Here is a 13095-nt window from a genome sequence, read left to right on the forward strand (position 1 = left end):
AAGGAGAGTCCGGTCCCTTCACCTCTGCATGGCCTAGGGGACAAGAAGTGGAAGCAAGGATTGGAGGGTGGGAAGGGGCAACTTCATTTCTCCGGTGATGGGAACAGGGAGCACAGATTGGGGTTTGGAGGTTTTAAGGGGGTTGTTTTGTTTTGTTTATCTCTGTACTCCTCAATTCTCTCAATTGGCACTTTCTAGTTTAGTAATTCTTTAAAAGCCATTAAATTAGATTACAAATTTTAATCCTAAAACAAATAGATTACACTAATTGTAATTTCTTGCCTCTGGTTTACTTCTACATGGTGCCAAAAAGAGACCTAAAGTGCTGTTGCCAGCATCCTCAGCAGTGAGCGCTGCTCCCAGGGTGTGGCAGGTGGGCCTGCCGCTAAATGTGAAAGATGAAGCCATGTCTCACAGCAGCCTAAAACGGGAAGAGGCTCCACGCCCGCTTCTGAACTTGAATCTTAATTGGCACCTTCCTGAATAAGAAGTGTGTGTGTGGGGGGGGGGGCTAAGAGCACCTTATCTCACTCGCTACCTCTGCCTGTTTTCCCTTGGAAAAACTAGGCCAAAGCCCCTCCTTATGGGAAAGGAGAATCAAGACTCTCCCGTGTGGGCCTTGCCAGCTGCTCTGTACTTCCTCCTGGCTATCAGCTCAGCTCCCATCCATGCTCGTCTCGGGCCAAAGGATCTTCAAGGCAGAGAAGAGAGACCCCAACCATGGTGGCTGACCCCAGTCAAGGCCCCTGCTCATGTTAACCCTGCCACCCGGGTTCCTCTGGACCTCCCAGCCTCACCAAATGGCCTTTTTGCTCCCAAAGCCACCTCCTTCATAGGAGTCTTCCTGACACCCCCTAATCTCATCCCTTCTGACCCTCACAGCTTGGCGAATATCCAGGCTTTTTCTTCCCAGAACACACTGGGCTTTGCTGGCAAGGCTGGTGCCTGGGCCCTTCCAGGACTGAACTGCTTCATGGGCAGTGGCCATACCCAGTGCCAGCCTGAATGACAGGGTAAGGGTCCAAGTCATTTTGGTGATTACAATAGAGAACAGTGAGTGGGCAGGGGAACGCTGTGTTTTGAGTTCTGAGCAAAGGTTGAAAACCACTCTGTAATTTTAGAAAAGTCAGCTGATAGCCAAAGGTGATGTTCCCCAGTTCATGACCTTCCTTCCTTCCCCCTGCTCCCCACAAGTCCTCCCAGCAGGCCTGTGACAGCCCCAGGGTAAGTAAGCCCTGTGTCCACTTGTGAATTTAAAGGGACATAGAACACTGATGGAAAGAGTTTCTGAGATACTAGGTTCAGGGCTGGAGAGATGGTTCAGTGGTTAAGAGAGCTTGCTGATCTTCCAGATGACCTGAGTTCGGTTCCCAGCACCTACGCTGGACAGCTCACAATTACCTGTAACTCCAGCTCCAGATTATCCTATGTCCTCTTCAGGCATGCCACACACGTGACATACATAGAGATATAAACACATTGGGGAGATAGAGGGAAAGAGAGAGACAAAGCAACAGAGAGAGACAGACGGGATTTCCCTCTGTAACAGTTGCTGCCATCCCTGTGACTTGCCACACTGCGCGCACGCACGCGCGCCCACACACACACAGACACACGCACACGTGCACATGCACACGCACACACTACACAGTTCCACACATACTAGGGGTTCAGTTCCTTTATATAATACACTGTGGGTGCATTTCAGCCTTCACTGTCATAAAAGCTATGGGGCAGAAGGAGACTTGAGCAGGGCCATTTGGTGGGCAGACACAGCAGAGCTGGGATAGAAGTCCAGCAGGCCCCAAGTGCACACATTTCAGACTGGGCCTCCCAATCCTACCTCAAAGTCCTCGACTCCAGGGTGCAGATCACATATTCACATGTCCCCTCAACCCTCATGCCCTGAACAAAGACAGAGAGGGAGCAGACAGTCTGAACATTAGAGAAGAACAGCCAACACAGAGGAGTTGGACCCAGGTTTATTGGGTCCGTTTGAGAGGGTGATGACTGTCCTGGGGTGACTGGAAAAAGTCCACAGAGGCTGGGTGTGTTTGTGGGCCTAGCTTGTATGGTGGAAGTGTGTCCAGGTGCACATGGCCGCTCCTCTCTGCATGTAAGTGTGCATATGGACACTCAACTCTAAGAGTTTCATAAACAGACAGAGGACCTAACTACAAGATCCAAAACAGCACAACTGTCAAGAGAAAAGCTCGCACAGAGCCCTTATTAGCCTGGATGAAGACTTAGAGTGGACAACCAAACCATAAACAAAAGAAGGACAATCGGAAAGCAGACTTCAGCAAGACCTGCCAAAAGCTCCTGTTCAGCAAAGGGCACAGGAGGAGGCTAAGAAGACAAGCGGATGAAGGGGAGGATAGCTTTGCAAGACATAGATTCAGTAAGGGCATGGGATCCAGAATATGTAAAGAACCATTGCCATTCAATGATACACCACCCAGAGAAGAAAGGAACAGCCCTTTTTGCCTGTGGATGATGCTGAGGAAGTGTTATTGAAAGTTCTCATCTCCCTGCTGCCAGATCCAAGTCAGGGTGGGGCTTTAAACCATCTCTGAATATCTGAGGAACCACAGAGAACACTCACTGCCACAGGGCAGGAGGCGGATGAAGCCATGAATGAAAGGCCACGTAATGTGCCTAAAAGAACAGTGAAACCAAAGGCAGCTGAGAGAAGATTCTCAAAGACGAGGTGCCCACTTAACCGTGGGAAGGAGCTTTCCTTCTATGACCACAGCCAAACACACCCTGGCCACCTCTGTCCTTACAGCTGTCAGTCCTGCCATAACCTGCCGGCCATCACCCTGCCCACCACTGAGGAAAGCCACCTAGAGATTATTTTTGTACAGCCAGGGGAAGTGAAGCGATTGGAACCGTGATGGCAGCAGGAGAAAGGACAGCATTGTTCATTACCTCGGAGGACCACAGCTCTGTGGATGAGGCTGTCGTTCAGAAATGCCACACTGTGAGCAGCCAGCTTGAGAGTGGCTGCCACGCAGGGAAGAGAGAAGGTTGGGAAGTGAACCCTGTTCACACCCGAGATGTCCAGTGCTTCCTGTAGACCCACATGGTTCTGGAAACTCTGGTGGTGGTTGTGGAGGCGGTTTGGGTGGCAATGACCATCTTGGTCATGAAGGAAATGACAGGGACCATTGTATTGGTGGATATAGTGGCAGTGTTGATGACTCTAATGAGTTTGGTAATGATGGTGGTTTTGGGAGAGGTAGTCCTGGTTCCTCTGGAGAAGGCAGAGGCTATGGTAATGGCGGATGGGGGTATGGAGAGAGTGGCTATGACAGCTTTAACAATGGGGGACAGAAAGGAAGTTTTGCAATGGCAGTAGAGGCGACTGTGTAGGTGGTGACACCTCTGGAGGTAGAAATCACAAAACTCAAGCTTCAGACTTTGGACCCATGAAGGACTCTGGAGGCAGGAGCTCTGGCCCTGTGATGTGGAGGTTCCTAACACTCTGCAAAACCATAAAACCAAGGTGGCTGCAATGGGCCCCAGCAGCTGCAGTGCTACTGAAGGGGCAGAAGGTTCTAACCATTGTCTGGAAACAAAGTCTAGCAGGCCAGCAAGGCTAGATATGTGACAGGGAACAAGACTGTGAACTCAGGACAGTACCTGTGACAGGCTGTGTAACAGGGTGTTTGCTTCTGTTCCGGGGGAAGCATGTAACTCTCAACCAACTATTTCTGTGTGTTTGTTTGGTTTGGTTTGGTATTTTGAGACAGGGTTTCTTTGTGTAGCCCTTGCTGTCCTAGAGCTAGCTCTGTAGACCAGACTGGCTTCGAACTCTCAGAGATTCACATGCCTCTGCCTCCCAAGTGCTGGGATTAAAGGTGTGTGCCACCACCACCGGCCTCCAAGTGTTTCAACGTCAGGTTTTTTCAGTCAGTTGATTGACAAGTGTACTGGTTTGATCATGACACCAAGTAGGCATGTCTTTAAAAAAGAGAAGAAATTGGTTGGAGAGATCTTAAGATCTCTTAAGAGCTTAGGAGGGCTTGCTGTGCACCCAGAGGGGCTGAGTTCAGATCCTAACACCCATGTAACAAGCCGAGCATGGTTTCATGTACTCCTCTGGCCTCTGAGTGCAGGTGCACACAGCCACACACCTCTGCACATGTATGTAAAGACACATGGGTGGGGGTGGGGCAACTTGGCTAGCCACTTCTCCAAAGATGATAAGAAAGTGATGGAGCAGAGAAGATGGTCAGTGTCACACGTCACTGCCATAGGGACTTGCTAAACAGCTCCTGACCTGAGCAGACGAGGTGTCTCATACCCACCAGAGTGGCTGTATGTGTACAAGAACAATCAAGACCATGGGAAGCCTGTGGGGAATTGGGTCCACTCGCCGTACAAACTAGAAATCCACTGCGTGGTGTCTAAAAAAGAGCAAAGACTCCTAGGCCCAGTTTGCAGCAACATGGCACAACGCCGGTCAATGGCTCCTAAACTCACAGGTGCCCTATGAAGGAGGCAGTGCGGCACATCCATCCATAGGGTTACCCACAGGTGCCACAGGGTGGACAGCCTAGAGGAGCCAGTCATGTAAGGTCAGCTGTGTAACTCAGAAACACCCAGAACAGGCTAATCCACAGAGGCAGCCAGGGGCCAGAGGTGACCTTGCCTTGGCTCTTTGACTTGTGAGGACACTCAGGTATGTCAAACCTCTCCCCCTCCCTCCTCCTCTTGCTGCTGCTGCTACAAACAAAGGGAGCACAAAAGGCCAGTGAAGGTGACAGAGTCAAAGCTGAGTATTTTTGCTGTTGCTGCCACAGCCACAGTCACTGTGTTTCCCTTACAGTGAGGGGTCTGGTAGTCATCTATCCAAGCAGGGTTTTCCAGGAAGACCAAAGCATCAAGAGCAGGTTGCTTCAGGACTGAATGTCTGTGTCACTACCTCTGCATCCCCAGCCGGCAGATGGCCTAACCCCTTGCCTATTTGGGGCTCAAGATGGCTCAGATTTGAACAGTGCATCAGAAGCCCAAAATGTTTTGGCAATGTGTGGTTTTAGAAAAATAGCTTATGCCTCCCAACAAGCAACCGTCATCTTTAGCAAAACAGACCAAGGATGGCTAGGGAGATGTGAGTAGCTCACAAGGGCACAAAGCTCCTACAGCCCCAGGAGGGCCAGGCCAGTAGGCAGGGCTCCAAGGATTGTCCCCAGCAGCCCTGCAGAAAGGGTCAGTGGCACTAAAGTGGGGTAGAAGCCTCATGCCTTGAGATACTGCCTCTTCTCTGCAGGGTGGAGCAAGGGACCATTCCTCACATGGGCAGCAGAAATCTGGATCTTCCTAACCGAGCCTCACATATCCGAGGCCGGTACCTTCTTCCTCAGACGCAACTTGATAAAGCAGATTGTCTAGGGACCTGGACATGCCTCCTTCTGCCCCTGGGTTTTCCTTTGGTTTCTCCATGGAAAGCAGAGCTGGACCTTCAGGTGGCTGCTCGGAGCCAACGGCATTCCTTGGCCAGTCTCAAAAGTATATATGCCTTTATTTCTGATTATTTTGAAATGTTGGATTTGAACTCAGAGTCTTGCCTTTGCTGGGCAACTGCTCTCCCACTGAACTATATCCCAGCTTTTGGTCTCTAGAGACAGTCTCACTTTGCAGCACGGGCTAGCTTTGAACTTGCAAATCTCCTGCCATTGCCTCCTGAATACTGGAATTCCAGGTGGGTGTTACCATACCTGGCTTGCAAATTCCTTGTGAATCTCCAAGACTGAATCCAGATTTTAAAAGTCCTAATTGCATGAGGAAATGAAATTTAGAAGGCAAAGAATCAAGACCCAGAGCAGGCGCCAGGCAGCCCAGGAGTGCCTGATGCCTGCAGCTGTACTGAGTCCCCAGGGCTCTTCCACCTGAGTCCTTGTGGGAACCACTTGCTCCCAAAAGAAGAGCCAAGTTAGCACATGCCCAGCAAAGCCCCAGAGGTCTGGAGTCCCTTCCCAGACTCTGTCTCTGTCCCAGCGCTTAACCCCTTTGCCCCACCCCTAGCTCCTCACTTCTCAGGATCTGTTACCAACATATTACCCCCCCCAGTTCCCCTGTCCCCACCTCCCATCTTGATCCTCACCATCAGCTCCACTTAAGATGCCATCTTGGGAAGCCATGCCATATACCCACACAACCACTCTTAAGGCCCACCCAGGGACGCATCCATGAAAGGTGCTCTGAGAGGGAACACAGGCCCACAGTCAAGCACAAGTGCTCCCTGGGGACAGAGAGTTGTGCCAAATACACACGGGAACAGGTGAGGATCCCAGCCTACAGTGGTGCACACACTCATGTCTGTATGTGTGCTTGTGTGCCTATTTGTGTTGTCCATCTGTACATACGTGTCTATCTCTGTGTCTGTGTGCTTGCATGTGGCATGCTGTGTGTCTGTGCTTTTCTGTGTCTCTGGGTATTGTACCCATGTGTAAGTCTGTGGGTTGCTTCTCTCTCTCTCTCTCGTGTGTGTGTGTAGGTAAAACAAAAAATATCATTTCTAACCAGTGGATAGTTTAGGTGTCAGCATTTCACTTAGGAGTGATTTTATCGTTTGTTTTACATAAGACTCTTGAATACGCTTCTAAAATAAGCACACTGGTTTTAGGGGCTTGAGATGCAATCTTCATTGCTGTCTTCAGCTTTCAAATGCTCCCAACTATTTGAAAACACAGTTTCTCTGCCGGTAGTAAAGAGCACATGCGTATAGAGTGGCAAGGAACGTGCCCATGGGAATACAGAAGTGGGCAATGGAAAGCGACATTCCACATCACAGGAGATGCGTATGGAAACAGACGAGCTTGTGTGGGTCCCTGACCCAGGCCAGAGCAGGACAGGCCTCGTCTCCTCACCATCCTTCATGGCAGGGACCCCATTACCTTATATTTGTGGGGCAAGACCCCAGCTCACAGTGGGACACAGTTGAGCCCCATAGAAATTAATGCCAGGAATGGAGAAGGAAAGAAAAAGGGAGATGGGGGGAGGGAAGAAGTGAGGAAGGAATTAATTAGTGGTCTCAGTGGGGCCTGGGCTTCATGTTGCCATGGTGATAGCCATCGGTATAAAACAGCACTGAAAGTGGGGTCCACACCACGGTGCCACCAGGGTTAATAGAGTGGGGCCAAGTTATACCCCCATACCATGCTCACCCCCACCTTTGCAGAAAGAAGAAATAGGGCTTACAAGAGGGCTTGTTAAGGACTAGGCTCTGAGCCCTGCAAGGGATACAGGCTCCTTCCACACCTTTCTCCTATACCCGGCTCCAAAGGACTCTCTCGGGACATGCCTCATGAACCCTCCAGCAAACTGCCGCTCTCGGAGTGTTGACTTCAGCCACTTCAGGTCTCTGCCTGTCAGCCAGGTCTGAGCTCTGCCTCCTCGCCCACATGCCACATCTGTTCTCACCTGTCCACCTCTGCTAATGCCCCATGAGCCCACATGGCGCAGGCTCCTCAGAACTGCTGCCAGTGACAGGAGCGGCAGAGGACAAGAAGAGGGAGGAGTACCCTCCATCGACAGGAACGCACATTTCCCAGGCAGTACTGCTTGCGCCAAGAGCTTAAGATGGCACTGTGCCTACCTCACACAGTCACAGCACAAATGGGGCTGTTGTGGGGGAGCACAGGAGGCTCCCACGTGGGCCTCACAGAGAGGACAGCTGGGGGCTGAAAATGGTCTCAGGGTCAAGAGGAACCTCAGGCACCTCCAGCAGCCCACCCATCTGGCTCAGCACAGCTCCTGCCAGCTCTGCCAGGCTCCCTACCTGCACAGGGTCTGTCCCCAGCCCTTCTCAGCGCACGAGCCCTGAGGGTGCCACCCTTGCCTTCAGCCAGCCTTCGTAAGCTTGTCCTTTTTTTTCTTTCTTCCAATAAGTCCCTTGTTCTTGCAGCTCCCCACGAGCTCGGTGTCACCAGCCGGGCGCCAGCCTGCCTGGCCCAGCCTCAGGCGGTGCCACTGCAGCGCTGCTCCCTTCTGCAGAGCTGGCTGTCTCCACCCGCAGCTCCCACCTCACACCCGCCAGGAGGATGCTCAGAGCTGTGCTGAGTCCGCGGCACAACGGCTCAGTCGTGCCACCTCCAGTAACTACCACCACCACCACCGCAGCACACTCGCCCCCAGAAAAAGCAAAACCAAAAGCATGCAATTCCCTGGAAGCCCTTTTCTCCTCCACCATGGGCTATAGAGGAAAACCAGGACTGTCCAGATCCTACCAGCTAGGAGAGCCCCTTTCCACAGTCCAGAGAGAGTACACAACAGTACTTCACAGCACCTAGTCCCTACTTCTGCACTTGGCTCAGAGACCTCTACAGATGTGGTCATGTGCTTGCTCTCACCATGCAGGAGGAACACCAATGGCCTCACAAGGATGTCCTTCCCATGCATTATCCTGGGGCAACTCAGAGCTGAGGTATGGGACATGGCACATGTCATAACACAAACCTCACCAACTCACTCTCAGCCCAGCTCTCAGCATTGGGCCAGGTCTGCCCACCTAAACTAGCTTTTCTAGGTGAGGGTCTGCTGGGCTCTGCTGTTAATTGAGTTGGGTTCCCAAACTGTGCTTTTAGTAGCAACAACAACGGCACAGCCAGACCCCCAGATTCACCCACATCAGCCCACAAGGTCACGACTTGATGAGACAAGATTAGGTTGTCATGCCCCTCAACTCAAGCAGAGGTCAGGAGATTTAGGGCAGCCTTTGTCCAAATGAGGCTCTGCTGGGGGATTCCCCACACCTGGCTGAGCCTTAGAGATGTCTTCATTTCTGAGAAGGACAGCTGTGTGGTCAGCCAGGTGCACAGGTGCCAAGGTATAAGGGAAAGGCAGCAGCCCCAGGTCCATAAGGGAAGACAGGGATGATTTCCTGAGCTTGAGGTCTTCTGTGGGAGGGCAAAGTGCAGGCTTCAGTGCACCATGGGAAGGGACACTGAGAGTCAGGGAGGCCAGGTGTCCTGTCGAAGGGAAGCAAAACCACACAGCGGTCGCAGTCACAGCCATCTCAGGGGCTGACGCTGGCAGATGCTCTTTTTAACAGGAGCCACTTAGGCTGTTTTAAAAACTCTTGGGGCACATAGAACTTTGGAGCAGGGAGAAGAAAGATCAGGAGTTCAAGGTCAGCCTCAACTATGCAAGTTTGAGGCCAGCCTTCGGCTACGTGAGACCATGATTCAAAAAAAGTTAAAATAAAAAATAATGAAAACAAAAGTCATCAGGGATGGACTTCCTATTCAGGGAGAGAAACAGGGAAGGATCCTGGGCAGAGTGAAACTCCTGAGTCCGTGGGAGGAAAAGGCAGGGCAGGGGTCAATGGGCATGGGACCAGGCAGTGGGATGGTCTTTTGTCCTCAGCCATGATTTGCCTGTATGAATATCAGCTGTGCTCCCCACACAGGGCAAGACTCACAGGACCCACAGGAGACAAAAGTCACAACTTACTACACAACCCACTCAAACAACTTGAAGACCTCAGTGCAGAGGCAAGTGAGGTTTATGATAAAGAGGCGGAGCAGCCAGCCTGCCTTGGGGCTAGGGAAAGGCAGAGCCTTATGCCAGAGCCAGGTCGGCCAAGGGTGAGGTGGGAGAGGACCAGAAGACTCTACCCAAAAAGCAAGCTTTTGTAGTGACTGCTACAAACTGTTCAAGCGTTTGCAGTTTTGATCCGGCAGCCATGTTTCCGTGGACTTATCTGAACGAGAGTACGGAGATTGCTAGCATGAACTGAGCCTTGGGCAAAGATGTTCGCTGTAGCCCAATTTACCAAGTACATCAGAGTATGCCGTGTCTAACGAGGGGACCAGCCTAGCACGTCTCAGGTCCCATGTGAGGAGGTGTGTGACACATGTTGACCCGTGCATACATCTGAGTGAGCTGTGTCAGGCTATGGAAAAGAAGCGGATCACAAGAGATCCACACGGTGTGGCACCATCAACAAGAACTCTGCATGGAGAGGAAAAGGCTTGGATTATGCCAAGGGTTCTGGGCACAGGGAAGGGACAGCTAAAGGATTCGGGGCTCTTTCTGAGATGACTTAGCTCTTAGAAAGCGCCAGCCCCGGCCGCGGGCTTCTCACCTCCAGCACGCGGCCTGTGATGTACTTCTCACAGCCATCGCAGCGGATGCCAAACTTGGTGTGGTAATCAGCCTCGCAGTAGGGCAGCCCATCCCTGCAATGAGACAGGCAGTCAGGATGGCACGGGGTCACCCGCTTTGTCCCCAACATGCAACAAAATTCGTAAGAGAACACGGAGGTCAGGCAGGGACAATTCCTGAACAGGTAGCATTCATTTACCACCTGCTTTGCCAACTCATGGGAAATATGAAGAGAGACCTGCCTTCTGCCTGTGTCTTCATGTGTGGCTGTATACCCAGCCCTGCTGATGGCAGCAGGAGTCAGTGCAGAGGCAGACTGTTCTAGAAGCTGTGCTCAGGAGAATGGCCAACTCTCCCATGATGGGCCAGCCATCAGCCCACTGTCATGGGAAGACAGTGCAGACAGGCTATCCCCCAGCTTACCTATCCTCTTTACCCAGCACTGTGAGCCTAGCAATAGATGAAGGGCCACAAAAGCAGGAGAGAGGGCTCAGGGAAGGGAATGATGGGGGAGGCGTGGAGGATGTGGGTGGGACCTTTATCACTCCACTTAGGACGGGAAAGAGTTCCTGGGAGGAGATATAAAAACAGCCTTGGACTCAAATGCCACGTCCCAAGTGTGTCACTCAACATGACTGAACCTCAGTCCCTCCCACTAAAACAGGAGAAATGAGAGTGAGGTCTTCATAGGAGAAGGAGATACTGGGGGCTGGCTTAAGAAAGCACTGTCAATGTCCGAGACTATTGCTGTTGCTAGCTGTGTCTGTCTTTAGCCACGGCCACAGCTCACCAGGAGTTAGTGTGGAGGTGACAGGAGGGAGGCACCTGCATACCCACTGGAGCTGCAACTATGGTGAACTCTACCTAGATTTCTGCAGCCATGACAAGCAGGCATCTTTGGGCTGTTGGGGTTTAGACTGGGTGCCACACTCCTTCCCTTAATACTGGGGCCCTCACAAGACCCCAGGATGAGTTCTGCAGGGCTGGGTGCCCCCCTGTGACTGTCTTCCATTGATCCCAGGAGAGAGGACACAGACCTAGAGACCCCACAAGTTCATATATCTACAGCAAACCCAGGAATTTCTTAGATTCCATCTCCATGGCAACACCAGTGTGCTCTCCCCCTCAGTTCTGGGATGGCTCTGGAGGCTGCTAAGTAACATGCTGGTGTGGGTGAGCCACCAACGCCCTGTGTGGGGTGGTACCTGATGGGGCAATTCTGCCATTTTCTTCAGAGTCCTGCACACCAGGCTCTGTCCGCCTGAGTCATGCCCCACAGTATGACTGTGATGGAGGCCGGGGGACTCGGGCTTCGCAGACCTGAGTGGAAGCCCACTTTGTCTTGGGAGCATCACTTTAGGCAATGTTTCATTTTGTGATTAATGGGTCACATGGTATTCTAATCAGGAACACAGAGAGGTCCCTGGTACTCTCTATTCATCCCCGTGTGACAGAGTATACTGTCGATCTGGGTGCCAGCATGAACACAGTGGCCTCTAGGACTCTGTACATGTCCTCCTGAACATTTGTATATATGTACATATGTATGCATGCACATACATGTACATATGGGTGTGCACAAACGTGCATGCTTATGTGCATTATTTGCACTGTGTGCATACATGTGTATTTGTGTATGCGTGTATATGCATACATGTGTGCATGTGTGTGTGCATGCATGTGTGCATGCATATGTGCACACACACTCTACTCTATGCAATCTTACCAGGGGACCTTTTCTACCTAATCAATGCCTATATGGATTCCAATTTTGGAGCATGGAGGAGAACATTCCTGTGCTAGGGGCACTCTTTCAATCACCACCCAGCTCACTTCACCTGCACTTTCTGCCTCACCTCCAAGATCCCAGGGTTAAAATATATTCCAGTTTAGCTAAGCAGTGGTGGTACATGCCTTTAAATCCAGCACTCAGGAGACAGAGACAGGTGGATCTCTGTGAATTTGAGGTCAGCCTGGTCTACTGAGAGAGTTCCAGAACAGGCTTCAAAGCTACAGAGAAACCCAGTAGCTTTGGAAAAGCCAGTGTGTGTGTGTGTGTGTGTGTGTGTGTGTGTGTGTGTGTGTCCCAGCTCAAGACATGATTCCATGGCTTCTGGCAAATGCTGCCTCCTCCCCAGGTAGGCTCACCCCCTAACAGCATGCTGGGAGGGTACTGAGCCAATGGGTAGAGGATATCCCCGAGTCCATCTCTGCAGATCAGAACATGTGCCTGTAAGCTCCCATGTTCCCATGGGGACAGCCAGACTCATGGGTCCTTGCAGCTAGCATCTATCAGTTGTTCTGTGCTCTGCAGGTCATCCAGTGCCAGGAATGTCCAGGCACCAAGCAGGTGGTAACATCCTGGAACATAGGCAGGTGTTCTATGAAGGCAGAGCTGGCAGCCCCACTCCTCTGCTTCAAGCCACAAGTCAGAGCTGGAGCTGCAACCCACTTCAGTAGGGCTGCTAGTGAGGAAAAGGAAGGCTGCGGGGACCAGAGCAAGTCCCGGCCTTGGCTCTTTACCCAGGAGCAGGACTAATCGGCCCACCAGGACTAGGCGCCCTGCTCCACCTGCAGCATCCGGCAAGGCCTTTCTGGGCTGTCTCTGTCTGCCATACTTACTTGCTGATGTACTCTGCATTGAGGAGTTTCCCACAAGTCTTGCACTTGAAGCAGCCCAGGTGCCAGTGCTTGTCCAAAGCCACCAGGGCCTGGCCATTCTTGATTTCTAAGCCACAGCCCCCACAACCTGAAATAGAGAACAGACACCTTCACAGTGGGCCCAGGGGCTTCTTACTGCAAGGCCCAGCAACCCCACCAGGGGCATTCAACCCCTCAGAATCTTAGGCCCCACAGAATCACCCAGAACAACCCTAGGGGAGAGGTACAGACACAGTGGCGTGCTAAAAGGACCCTGTCCCACAGTTCCAGGGAGCCCTTGCACAGCTCGTGGTGAGGCTTAATCCTGCGTATGAGGAGCGC

At 51.8% G+C, this 13095-nt stretch overlaps 1 protein-coding gene across 14 annotated transcripts in view; it reads right to left on the reverse strand.

The window, feature by feature from the left end:
• The window catches only part of Ablim2 (actin binding LIM protein family member 2), a 121453-nt gene that overhangs the window by 56029 nt on the left and 52329 nt on the right, over nucleotides 1–13095 (reverse strand). For all 14 annotated transcript variants that reach the window (XR_007591461.1, XR_007591460.1, XR_007591459.1 and 11 more), the window contains exons 5-6: nucleotides 12736–12862; nucleotides 10094–10187 (exon numbers count right to left, since the gene is read on the reverse strand). Coding sequence is in view for 10 of the 14 variants with exons in the window: in XM_050141211.1 (XP_049997168.1) it covers nucleotides 10094–10187; nucleotides 12736–12862 (221 nt within the window). In the remaining 4 variants the exon portion in view is untranslated. The remainder of the gene's footprint in view (nucleotides 1–10093; nucleotides 10188–12735; nucleotides 12863–13095) is intronic.

This window comes from Alexandromys fortis, unplaced genomic scaffold (assembly GCF_014885135.2).
Source record: "Alexandromys fortis isolate MF-2015 unplaced genomic scaffold, M_Fortis_MF-2015_v1.1 scaffold_7, whole genome shotgun sequence".
NCBI classification, from domain to species: Eukaryota; Metazoa; Chordata; class Mammalia; order Rodentia; family Cricetidae; genus Alexandromys; species Alexandromys fortis.